Below are 12,499 nucleotides of genomic sequence, written 5' to 3'. Positions count from 1 at the left end.
CCCCCCCCCCCCCGCCCAAAAAGAAGCCTGTTTTCTGGCCAGCTCCTGGGCAGCTCCATCTTCTTAAGTCTGAGTGGGAGGGAGTAGAAGCTTACTTAATTCTGCATTGTTCAAGGAGTGCCAGATGCCCCAGATCAGGGATATCAGGGATCTCACTCTGTCGATTTCCAGGGCACCAGGCGCTGGGTTCTAAGCATCCCATCTTGTCAGTTGGCATCAAACCGACTGTAACCGAATCAGGATCCCACTGCTTTCAAGTGTGTCAAGGAAGCAGGCACGTCTGTAACGACATGCTTCCCTTCTAGCTCAGTAAAAACAGTGCAATGGAGTATGGGAAATATTTAGTATGGCATCTGGCACGTTGTAGGGCCATGATTGGCATAATTATGGCTGTTGTTGGCTAGAGGAAATAGAGGGCCAACCCAATAATGTCTGAGTTCTGAGAGGGTCACGTCCACACAGAACTGGAGAGGAGAGGCGTGATAATACAGTAGTATCGCCTGCCTCCTGGCTTAATGGAAATATTCCCAGCACAGAAATCAGGATATGGGGGCCCGCACGAGAAGATGTCCACTTCTCCTATCATGAAGGGATCCTGAGTCCCCTTCACCTGGATGTCTCTCAGGGAGTGGGCAGGGAGGAAATGGGACTTGGCCACCCCAGCGAACTTTTTTCATTTTTTTTTCTTCTTTCCTTTAAACATCTGGGTCGATGGCTTTATTCAAGGTGGAAAAAGTTGTCTCAGCTGTCAGGGTTAATGGTGAATTGTGCTAGAAATAAGGGTAGGGGCAGATGTCAGATGAATGGCTTGTCATAGTCACAGATCTCCTGCAGGGAAAGATAATCTTGTGTGTGGAAAGAAGGAGTGGCCTTTAAGTTTGCAGTGATTTTGCCCATAAGCAGAGCCCCTACGTGCTGTGTGAACACTTCCTGACTCTGAATTCTGGGATTGTTTTTTTTTTTTTTGAAAAAATATTAACAAGTATCTGGATACAGACATAATGTAGAGTGACTGGGGAACTAGCTTCAACCCCCAGTAATGCACACACAAACAATAAATAAGAATGAACTAATTCAGCAGATAATCATGAGGCTTGTTTTGGACTAGTATAGGGAAAAGTAGCTGATGATACTCGGACTAAAAACAGGAAAAATGTCAGTGTTGGACGTTGGCCAGGAAAATGACACACGCCAATATTCCATCGACTTGATGGCAATTATAAATGCTAGGTTTTCCTGGTGATTACCCTCATGAGAGGGGGCATGTCCCTGGATGGCTGCTTTCTGACGTCAGTGCTTAAGAAAAATGTCGGGCGAGAAAAGAAAAACCCAAGCTTTTCTAGCTTCAAGTGGGAAAAGAACAGCAGATAAATATGATCCCACAATTCACTGAGAAACATCACTCGGTCCTTTACCCCTCCTCATTTCTGGAGCCCTCAGACTTATGACCTAGTGCAGCTCAGCACAGTTTAGTTTCTCGGCTTGCTCATCCGGCTTGCTCATCCCCCATCAACTCTTCTGTCCCCTACTGCCGAGGCCTTAGATGTTTCTGGTGAATATGTCAGCATATCAAGGAGGATATAGTCAGAAAAACTCAGGTAATTTAACGGTTCTTTAAAAAGCCCCTTTGGTGCCTGCCCCGTGTAGGATGCAGCTAGACTTGAAGCACACATGGAAGCAGAGACACCAGTGACTGAGGATTTCCCGCATCTGTTGGCGTTTTCTTTTTCTGTTTTTTTTGTTTTTTCTCATTTGTTACCTAAAAAAAAATCAGACACACCTGCATTCATTTTATTCAACTTCACCATTTCTTTTACTCTTTGTGTGTGAGTCCATGCATGCATGCATGGATGCGGTATGGCGTGCGTGCATGCTGTGCGTGCATGCTGTGTTGTGCACCTGACAGAGTACGAGGAGGAGGACCTCAGTTGTCTTGCTCTTTTTTGCCTTATTCCCCTGAGACAGGTTTCACTCACCCTGGGGCTAGGTCGGCAGTCAGCAGGCTCCACTGATCTTCCTCTTTGGCTCCCTGTGGTTCTAGGGTTACAGGCACCGTGGCTCTGCCCAGATTTTTTTGTGGGCGTTGGGGATTTGAACTGAAGTCCTCGTGCTTTTACACACTGAACACGAAACTCCTCAGCCCACATTATTTTTCTTTTGCTATTTTTTTTTTTTTAGTTGTATACCTAAAAAGTATACATAGTTGAGAGGTTGCGTGGATCTCATTTACTTAATTTCTGCATATAGTTACAATAGATCATGAACTTTTGGCAAAGAAATGTCCTGTCAAGTAAGGAATACATTATATCATATTATTTGAAAATTGTCCACACTACAGACAAACTTTTTAAATCTTTAATGAGGAAGGGGTTTTACGTGTGTGTGTGTGTGTGTGTGTGTGTGTGTATATGTGTTCTCTCTTTCCTTCTCCCCCTCCTTTAGTCCCCTGTCTCATCCCCTAAACCGACTACAGAGTCCTGCTCCTTCCTGTGCAGGTAAGGATGGCATCTACTGAAGTAGTAAGAAATCACAGTGCAAAAAAAATCAATGTTTAGTTCTAGAGACTTAATTTAAAAGTAAATTCTGATATAAAATAAAGAAGGCAGAATATCCAGTTGCTCTTCTTTCTTTCTTTCTTTCTTTTCTTCCTTCCTTCCTTCCTTCCTTTCTCTCTCTCTCTCTCTCTCTTTCTTTCTTTCTTTCTTTCTTTCTTTCTTTCTTTCTTTCTTTGAGGCAGGGGTTTCTCTGTGTAGCCCTGGCTGTCCTGGTACTCACTCTGTAGACCAGGCTGGCCTCGAACTCAGAATCATTTTTCTTTCTTTAACTTATGGGTAACTGTAACTTTTTATAAAAAAACTTTTATTTCCCCCCCCCCCCCAGATATCAGAACCATTTTGAACTGCTTTTTGAGGGTGGGGTTGGGGAGAGGGCAGGTAGGTACCCAAATAAAAACAAATGTGCAAAGAAGTCCTTGAGAAAGCCAACAGGGATTGCGGTTTTTCAATGGTCACTGGTCCATAGTTTTCAGTGATGTGATGATTTGACCTGAATTTTCTAACCTCACAGTCAATCAGCAACCCCTTCCCCTCAAAAGCCACCGCTGAAATGGAGTATATCCTCTTTTGTTTGTGTCTTAACATTTTTTTCCTTTCGAGTTCAGTCAGAGGTCACTGTGCATCGGCCTCTAGTCTCTTTCATGTTCTGCGGTGACCTGCCATTTCTTGGCCGGTTTTGATGTGGTTCAATCTTGAGTACCACAGGAATTCCATCCGGAGTTCATTCATCGGCTGGGAAGGAAAGAGCTCCTAGGGTTCGTTCTCCTTGTTTTGCATGGATTATGAGAGAGGGAAGATTTTAATTAGGTTAACTGTGAGTGTGTGACTCTCAGTGTGTTAAAGTCACATTAAAATTTATGACCGGGGTGTAGGGAGGGGGAAAGGGGAACCAAAAATGAGACTACCTCTCATTCATCTGTCTGTGCCATCCATCCATCCATCCATCCATCCATCCATCCATCCGTCTTTTATTTGCCCACCCACTTACGCATCCAATCCTATGCAGTCATTCTATAATTGTACAGGCATCTCTTCCTCCTCCCCTAGTAATTTACACACAGTAAATCCAACAGCATTGCTGACACACTCAGAATCAGCCAAGCCCTTGAAACTCTTGGAACCTGGAGCCTGACTCTTCCAAGCTGTTTTGTCTATGCTTAGGAAGTAAAGGCAAGCCAACTGGACTGGGGGCCATTTCTGATCCTGCTGTAGACAACCTAAACCTAATCTGACTGTTCTTAGCTTTCACAAAGGTGAGCAATGTTTTAAGTGCTTGCGTGGGTGGGCACGCATACGCATGAGTTTATGTGTAAATACAAAGGAGTCCCAAAGAGTAACACGTAATTGAAACAATGTTTACAAATCAGTTAGCTCTTTGTGGGATGGACTGGTTGCCCTGCCCTAAATCAGTTGTCAGGGAACAGGACCTTTTCTCCCTACGCCACGCCACCATCTCTGTCCTTACCCTGTCCCTCTCAGCGTGCCTCTTATCTCTTGCTGATTGCTGGGTTTGTCCACAGCAGAGTGAATGCCTACTTTTGAGGGCTAGGAGTCTCTGCTGTATTGCTTCTTGTCATGGAAAACTCATAGCGATTTTCTTGGGCTGAAACAATCTGGAAGAGAATTTCTGTAAACTGTCCCTAATAGAGGAAAAGTTTTTCTCTTCATGAGACAAGTTTAGACCGACCTGGGACATACAAGGCCTTGTTTAAAAACAAAATAAAAAGAAAATCAATTTGGTCAGTTCAGACCCTTCCAATTCCAGTCTCTTGCCTCTGTAGGCTTTAAGGTTGGAATGACCTCTTTTTATTCTGTATCTATACATTGCTCACACGGGTAGGGGGAGCACTTAGTCGGTCCATTATTAATAAAAAGTGTTGAAGGATACACAGCAATTGGATGAGACCTTTCAAGTCTTTCAACATGGGTAAGATTTGATCCTTAGTTTACAGTTGAGGTTAAAGGCAGATTGTATTTCTTCTTCTTGGGCAGATATTGTACATTAAAAAGCTTGGTAGAAACCATAATAGTTTGACGAATTGGAAGTGACAAGGGCACCCCAGGTGGCAATTGCTGAGCTGGCAGGGCAGTGTTCTATCTTGAATTTGTCTGTGGCTTTTAGGATACCGGCTAGAAATCTTGTTGTTCTGATTAGTTTCCTGTCTAGCAAGTCTAACGGGCCATCTCCAGTTAAAGTTTTTACTAAAATCTCATCCTGCTGTGTTTGAGAGAAATCAGAGGACACTAAAGGGAACTGTGGGGTTGCTTTGAGGTATGTCATCCTATGAAATAGTCATTACACACATGTGGCCATTTGAACGGAAATAATTAAAATAAAAAAAGCTCAGACTTTTTGATCTCACTGGACCCATGGCATAAGTGGAATGGGCCTATATAGCTTGTTGCTATCTTATTTAGTAGAGCCAGTTTAAATGCTTACATTTCCTTGAAAAAATATCTGGACTATTAAGAAAGCTCAGGAGGTAAAGACTTTTGCCTCCAAGACAGATGATTTGAGTTCAATCCTTGGAACTCACACGGTGGACTCCTGAGAGTGTCCTCTGACCTCCACACACACCCTGTGGCAGGTGTGCTCCCTGTCACATGTAACTCACATAATCAAAAATTAAAAACCGCAAGTAGATAAATTATTTTTACCCCAAGGACTATTCATCTCTGTGTCGGTATTTTGTGATTATGAACGGCACCACACAAACTCAGACCCTTGCCTGGTCCTCCATCATCACTTAGCAATGCTTGCTCTAGCAAGAGAAGAGGAATAGTTCGTTGGTCTAGACCTTTGTAACGTGGACTGAGTCCCTCGAGAAAAATGGGATAGAAAGTGAAGAGGGAAAACATCTTGCTTCCCAATTGTGAAGAATCTGATTGATCATTCAGTCATTTAGCCAGGAACGGTGCTGAGCCGAACACGGAGTTTCCAGACATAAATGAGCCATGGCCACTGCCTTCACTAAACTCAGAGTGTGGGATGCGGAACAGATGCGTAAATCTAATATGCATAAAGCCTAATATCATCAGGCAAGTCTAAGAATAGAATTGTAACTGTAGAGAGCTAGGGATAAGGCTTAGATTTTTTTTTATGTTTACTTGTTTTTATTTGCTTTTTATACTTTTTTGAATAAAAGTCATACAATGCGTACTAATAACTGATTAAGGCTTAGTTAAGAGAGTGTACTTAACAAGCCATGGGGGTCCATCCCTAGTACCTCATAAACTGGTTCTACCAGCTCATGCCTGAAGTCCCAGAACTCAGGGAATGAGGATCAAGGTTATCCTTGGCTACACGACATAGCTAGCCTGGGCTATATGAGGCCTTAACCTGAAAAACCCAAACAACAGCAACCACACACACACACACACACACACACACACACACACACACACACACAGAACCGGAACAAAAAGTGACACGATGTATATAAGTGAAAACAAATATAAGGGTTTGGGCATAAATGATTATACTGTCTCTACAAGGGTGTTTGTCTCTGCGATCTGAGGACAAAACAAGGACCAGCCACTGGACACAAGCCTGTAAGTCATCGCATTCTTAGAGCAGAGGATGCCAAAGGAAAGGTGCTCTGTTTTGGCGGCTCTGATTGGAAGGGGCGTGTCATGAGTAAACCTGCCTACCCCGGTGCACTTGGTGTGTGATAAGTGTGTCCATTCACCCCTCTCTCCCTGTCTCCCCAGCTCTCTGCGCCATTGTCGCCACCATCTGGTTTCCTGTATGTGCCCACCGAGAGATCACCATCGTGAGCTTTGGCTACTCGCTGTACGCCGGCTGGATCGGTGCGGTGCTGTGCCTGGTGGGTGGCTGTGTCATCGTCTGCTGCTCCGGGGATGCACAGTCATTTGGAGAAAACCGTTTCTATTACTCTTCTGGTTCCAGCTCTCCAACGCATGCCAAGAGTGCCCATGTCTAAGAGGGCTGCTCCACTGCCCGCCGAGGTGCTGTAAATGCTGGGCCTGGGCCCTGGGTTTGCTCGCCACAGTGGGAGAAGCCCACTTCCCTGCCAGGCACTAAAGCCAAAGTTCTAGAAAGTATCCTGCCTGGCATTTTGCAGTCGTAACACCCCACCCACCCACCACCTCTTGGTTGCCTTCAAAGAAAGCTCTAGCTCAGATAATGCCCACGTAGCTCCCCCCATCTCCCCCCCTCGTTTTGCCGGCTGTTCGCTCTTTCCTCGGGCATTCCATTGTTGTTGATTAAAAAAATATTTTGTTTCTCTCTTAAATTCAAATGTCTTGGGAACATTTCTGACTTGGGTGTGGATCAGGAGAGAAATAAAAGACGCTTTTCAAAGGGTTACCAATGACAATGGAAGCCTCATGGAGACCGCTCTCCTCTCCTTCAGCTTAGTATCAAGGTCACTTACTTGTAAGAGATAGACACTTGGGAACACGGGTGGGAGGGGAACTCGGAGCTTTCCCTCTGTGGGGAAGCTCCCCTTTTATAAGTTGAGGGGTTGGGTCTCCTTTTTTAGTTTGCAATTTTACATTTTTCTGTACGTACTTTTTCAAGATTGATCATTTTTATAACCACGGGTTTCCTGAAATTCTCAATTCACCAATATGAAGGAAATGAACCAAGCAGACGTTAATATGCAATAAGTAATAGTATGAAGATAACTCTAACTGACTGCCTACGTTTTCCAGGTTTGTATGCTGTAGTTTTTAACTCTACGGTTGTATATGCTTCAAATTAACACATTTAAAAACCTTTTTCTCCCCTTCTATCTCTGTTTCCATTCTGTTAGAGATCTTGAAGCAGTATTGTTTAACATAAGTTGTACTGTTAAATTTGGCTTCGTGGGTGTAAACACCGATGGTCTGTCAGTGTCTAAGACTCTGGACACTCCAAGCTCGGTCTGGTGCATTTGTTCAGGTAAAAATCTGTGCAATAAAATAACAAACTGTCTCCAAAGCTGATCTTTAGTCTTCTGTTGAATTCAGAGTATTGTCTGATTAAGAAAAAACTCTCAATAAATTAATTTCTGGTCACTGAGCAAAGAACAAACCCTTAGGGGTTGAGGAGCTGGCTCAGTGGGTAAAGTGCTTAGTGCTTAAGCAGGCGGATCTGAGTTCAAATCTCACCAGCTCAGAAGTTGGTAATCCCAGTGCGATCGTCCTCTCTCTCTCTCTCTCTTCTGCGTGTGTGTGTGTGTGTGTGTGTGTGTGTGTGTTGTGTGTAGTCTGGAGGGTCCCTGGGGAGTCTAGACAGGTAGAAAACTCTAGGTTCACTGAGAGACCTTGTTTCAAAAAGAGATAATGAACCCAACCTGGGGTTCGAATCTTTAATCCCGTAACTTGGGAAAAGAGTCAGGGGGATCTCTGTGAGTCTTGCATGGTCTGTAAAGTTAGTTTTAGGACAGCCAGGGCTACATAGAGAGACCCTGTCTCAAAACCAAAATGAAACAAAACAAACAACAAAAAATATAAGAGTAGTTGGCAAAGATGTCTGACTTTAACCTCTGGCTCATACCCCACCTCTGCCCCCGTGTAAAAGCCGGGAGACTGGAAGTAGAACTAGGGCAATTACCAGAAGCTGTGGGCCAGCTAGAATCGGTAACAAGAGACAAAAAGACTGGAAGAGAGGAAGGACATCCAGGATTGTTCTCTTCCTTATGCAAGTGTACCATTGCACATGTGCTCCCTCCAAACACACACACACACACACACACACACACACACACACACACACAGGTTAAAAGCACTAATTTCATTATCAAGTATAGTGTATATTTAAGATTGACCAACACTCTCTTTGGAAATGCCCATCCCAAAACACCATGGTAGAAACAATTTCTAAGTCACTTACGCAGAAACCTTCATATTAACAAAACTGACTTGTTCTGATTCAGTGTTCGTAGGGTTCTGAGTCAGGTCAGAGGACTCTCTCTGCTTCACTATACCTGCTGGGCTACCAGGATTATGATCGGAAGGACAGACAGCCTGTGGAGACAGTGGGCAAGTGAAGCTTGAAGGCCTCCTGTTCTCAACCCATCAGCAGCAGCCAAGGACTTCATTTTCTTGGGAACTTGTGTTTTTTTCTCAGAAGGAGGTAGCATGAGAGGAGGGAACCTCAGGTCTGTCCTTGGTGAAGTTGCCTAACTGAGGACCTCATCTTTCAGGTCATGCCTGCATGTTAGGTGAGGGCTCCTTATCAGCTTGAGGTAGGAGGCTAGATGCTCTTTGAGAATGCCACCATCCAACAGGAAGCTGTAAACCATGTCTGAACCTTGAAAACTTCGGATAGCTACAATAAGAGAAAGCTAAAATAAACAAGTGAAATAATTTTTAATGTGTTTTATTGAATGGAGTTCGTCCAAATAATTCTCATTTCAATATGTATACAGCGATCAGCTTTGCCACAATGTTCTCTTGCTATGAGGATTTTGGGCTCTGGTATGTTTCTTACTTCCAGCACATTTCAGTTGGATCCGCCATGTTGCGAGGGCTGAGTACCTGCAGGCTAGATGCCATTGGGCTGATTAGCCCAGCTGCAAATAGTAGGTTCTGTCTCTGTAATCCGAAGAGAAATTCAATTTAATTTTATCTGCTTTTGTTAGATTTCATTAGCCCGGGGCCAATACATTTCTTTGAGCAGTTATAGCAAATCTTCATTCATATGGAGACAGCCATTCTTTCCCCTGTCACCCAAGCACACCCCAAACAATATACTGCAAATATATATTGTCTACCTAAACTGCAGGGAGTGGGGAGCCTGTGCTCTGGAGAGCTGGCCCTGTCAGAAACTTCCCATCTTCAATCCTCCCCACAGTCCCTGCTTTTTGGATGAGACAATGAGTGGGGAGTTTATGTGGCTTGTGAGGGTCAGGCGGCCACTGTACAGAACTGGAAGGGATTTAAGCCTATTGAAGCTAAAGCCTTCAGTCTACACACGTAAAGAGCTCACTGTGACTCTTGGGGGTCAGGCACTCACCATCCTCTTCCCTCATTCAGTAGATCTGTGCGGGAGCCAAGGGTACGGATGCTGTGTGTTCTGCACCCTGACTGCTGGGGTGGCCTCCACTGTCACACTCTGAGAGACAATGAATTAAAATCAGTTCTCTCATGTTTTTCTGGAGTGCAGAAATCCTGCCCTTGGTCCCTTCTTTGATAGTCATTGGAGACTGGGTGATTTTGAGAGCGAGACTATCAGTTCTCTCTCCCCCCCAACCCCATCCCAAATAGAGTGTGGAGGCACCTTTGCATTGAAAACTGGATGGTTCCATCACGCTTTCCAAGAACTTGATAGGAACCAAATTAGAACAGAGAATGTCTCTGGGGAAGTGCTGGAGATGCTGGGGACAAGACTGGGACAAAAGGCGAAGTCTGTGAGCTTGGAGAATGCACGTTTACACACTTGTGCTGCATCGGTGGTGGTGTGGTATAACAATAGAACAAGGTCCGGCTCTGTCCTGGCCTGCCTCTTTTCTTGTTTTAATTAGAACTAATGTGCCCATCAGTGTTTCTCTATACAATGTACACAATGAGCTGTAGCATCTTAACTGTTTGGCAGGACATTCATGCTCATGACATCACATGCTGGGAGGACAGGGAGGCCACTGTGGGCCTGGCCCTGGGGAGAGGCAGCATCAGGACCGCCTTTGAAATGGCCCCACAAAAGAGTGTGTGACAGCCAGATGTGCGGCTTCACGGGGACTGAAGCGGGATTGTGGGAGGAACGTTGGCACATGCTGCTCGTGGCTTGAATAGCAGCTCTTGAGGAATCTAGGTTTCTTTAGCTCGTGTATACCCAGAGTTCAGGCACTGTGGCCGTGTCTGGAAGGGTGAGGGGAGATTGGGGGGCACTAGTCACTGCTTCGTGCCCCTCTGTAGAAGTGGAAAACGTGGGAAGTCGAAGCCATTCCTGGAGGACTGTAGAGGACACAAATCACGTCCGAGGTAGCTTCAGAAGAGTGGTGACACCCAGTTGTCATGGCCAGGGATTTGTTTGATAAAGTGAAGATTCTGATCAATCCATGTGGTCAGGCCTGAGTTCTACATTAGTTTGAAAAAAAAAAAAAAAAAACCAAAGGATGGAAATTCTTGTTTTTCGTTGATTACATGTGTGTGGTCACGTGCATGCTATACTGTGCATGTAGAGGACAGAAGACAAGAGGACCAGTTCTCTCCTTTCCATCATGTGGGTCCCAGGGACTTAACTCAGGTTGCTGGACTTGGCAGCAAGCACCTTTACCCACTGAGCCATGTTGCCGGCCCAGATTTTGCATTTCGAACAGACTTTTAGAATGTGCTGGTGCTGCTGGTCCGTCCTGTCATCTGGGGCAACCATCCTCTGGAGGCTGCATTTGGCAGAACACAGGCCAGTCTTATGTGTGCCCATAAGTACAGGCCAGCTTTATGTGTACACATAAGTACAGGTCAGCCTTATGTATGCACACAATACAGGCCAGCCTTATGCATGCACATAAGCAAAAGCCAACCTTATATATGCATACAGTGTACAGGCCATCCTTATGTGTGCCCATAAGTACAGGCCAGCCTTATGAGTGCCCATAAGTACAGACCACCCTTATGTGTACACATAAGTACAGGCCAGCCTTATGTATACACATAAGTACAGCCCAGCCTTATGAATGCACATAACAAGTGTGTCTCTTTTGCACAAGTTACTGGGAATCATTCTGTGTCTTTCTGAATAATTCTGCAGCTTCGTTGGTGGTAATTGTGGTCTAGATTCACTCATTTGACTTCAGGCCCTTTGTTCCTCATCAAAACACTAGTAGCCTGTTGGGCAACTCATGAAAGCTGTCTATTTAAATTCTAGGAATTTTGAGTGCCTGTTGGTATTACCCAAGTAGCTTGGTAACAGCTGTGGTGGCATATTTGTCCTAAGCACTACAAATGAAGCATTTCTTCCTGCTGGTTCCCACTTTCTGGGTAGTCAGCAGACATCGGCCCACTGCAGCCCATCTCTGGGAGGACTATGGGTAGTCATCAGACATCGCCCCACTGTAGCCCATCTCTGGGAGGACCATGGGTAGTCATCAGACATCGGCCCACTGCAGCCCATCTCTGGGAGGACCATGGGTAGTCATCAGACATCGCCCCACTGTAGCCCATCTCTGGGAGGACTATGGGTAGTCATCAGACATCACCCCACTGCAGCCCATCTCTGGGAGGACTATGGGTAGTCATCAGACATCGCCCCACTGTAGCCCATCTCTGGGAGGACCATGGGTAGTCATCAGACATCTGCCCACTGCAGCCCATCTCTGGGAGAACCATAGATTAAGCCAATGGTGTGTATCACATCTTCATTGTGAGAGATGTAGACCTCATTTTCTTTAGTATAAAGATAGGTAGGGAGAACAAGGACAGTGTGGGGAAACTGAGGAAAAGGAGAGGAGCTGGTTGCCAAATGGCAGTTGTGTCCTGGTCCCAAGTACTTCCTCACCTTTTAATGCAAGCCTGCACCTTAGTTTTGGAATACAGGTGGAAAAACTCAAACACCAGGGCTACCAGGTGGGTGTCTAGAACCATGCTGATGGCCTTTGAACACATTAATGGTATTTGCTGGTCTCCTTAACTTGGTTCCTGAGGGTCTGGTTTTCTACCTGATTATAAGAGTAGTAAGTCTGATAACATCCGCTGGAAGTGTGTTCTTTGCCAGGCACAGTGAGTCTCTTACAGATCACTAATACCGTGATCTTCATAACTTGCAAATCAGGACTCAGGACTGCATCCGTCTTTACAGATGACAGGGTTAGAACAGGATGATGGCTTCCTGAGAGTCACAGGCACTGAGTAACGCCTGTTCATAACCGAAAACATGAGCACTGGAAAAGGCACCCCCCCCCCAACCTAAAAAACCAAAAAGACCAAAAAAGCAGGGCAGTGGTGGCACATGTCTTTAATCCCAGCACTTGGGAGGCAGAGGCAGGTGGATTTCTGAG

The 12,499-nt window shown here is 45.1% G+C and overlaps 1 protein-coding gene and 1 long non-coding RNA gene across 2 annotated transcripts in view; one reads left to right on the top strand and one right to left on the bottom strand.

Moving 5' to 3' along the window:
• Cldn11 (claudin 11) overlaps positions 1 to 7,500 on the top strand; it is a 14,153-nt gene extending 6,653 nt beyond the window's left edge. Inside the window, exon 3 of the mRNA XM_031376491.1 lies at positions 6,267 to 7,500. Within this exon, the coding sequence (XP_031232351.1) occupies positions 6,267 to 6,499 (233 nt within the window). The 3' untranslated portion in view covers positions 6,500 to 7,500. The remainder of the gene's footprint in view (positions 1 to 6,266) is intronic.
• Positions 7,501 to 8,876: 1,376 nt separating this feature from the next.
• LOC116095034 overlaps positions 8,877 to 12,499 on the bottom strand; it is a 24,995-nt gene continuing 21,372 nt past the window's right edge. Inside the window, exons 3-4 of the long non-coding RNA XR_004120409.1 lie at positions 9,520 to 9,618; positions 8,877 to 9,098 (exon numbers count right to left, since the gene is read on the bottom strand). This is a non-coding gene — a long non-coding RNA (uncharacterized LOC116095034). The remainder of the gene's footprint in view (positions 9,099 to 9,519; positions 9,619 to 12,499) is intronic.

Source organism: Mastomys coucha, unplaced genomic scaffold (genome assembly GCF_008632895.1).
Source record: "Mastomys coucha isolate ucsf_1 unplaced genomic scaffold, UCSF_Mcou_1 pScaffold17, whole genome shotgun sequence".
Classification (NCBI taxonomy): Eukaryota; Metazoa; Chordata; class Mammalia; order Rodentia; family Muridae; genus Mastomys; species Mastomys coucha.
The sequence above is the reverse complement of the archived record's forward strand: the minus strand, read 5'-3'. Positions and strand labels throughout refer to the sequence as shown.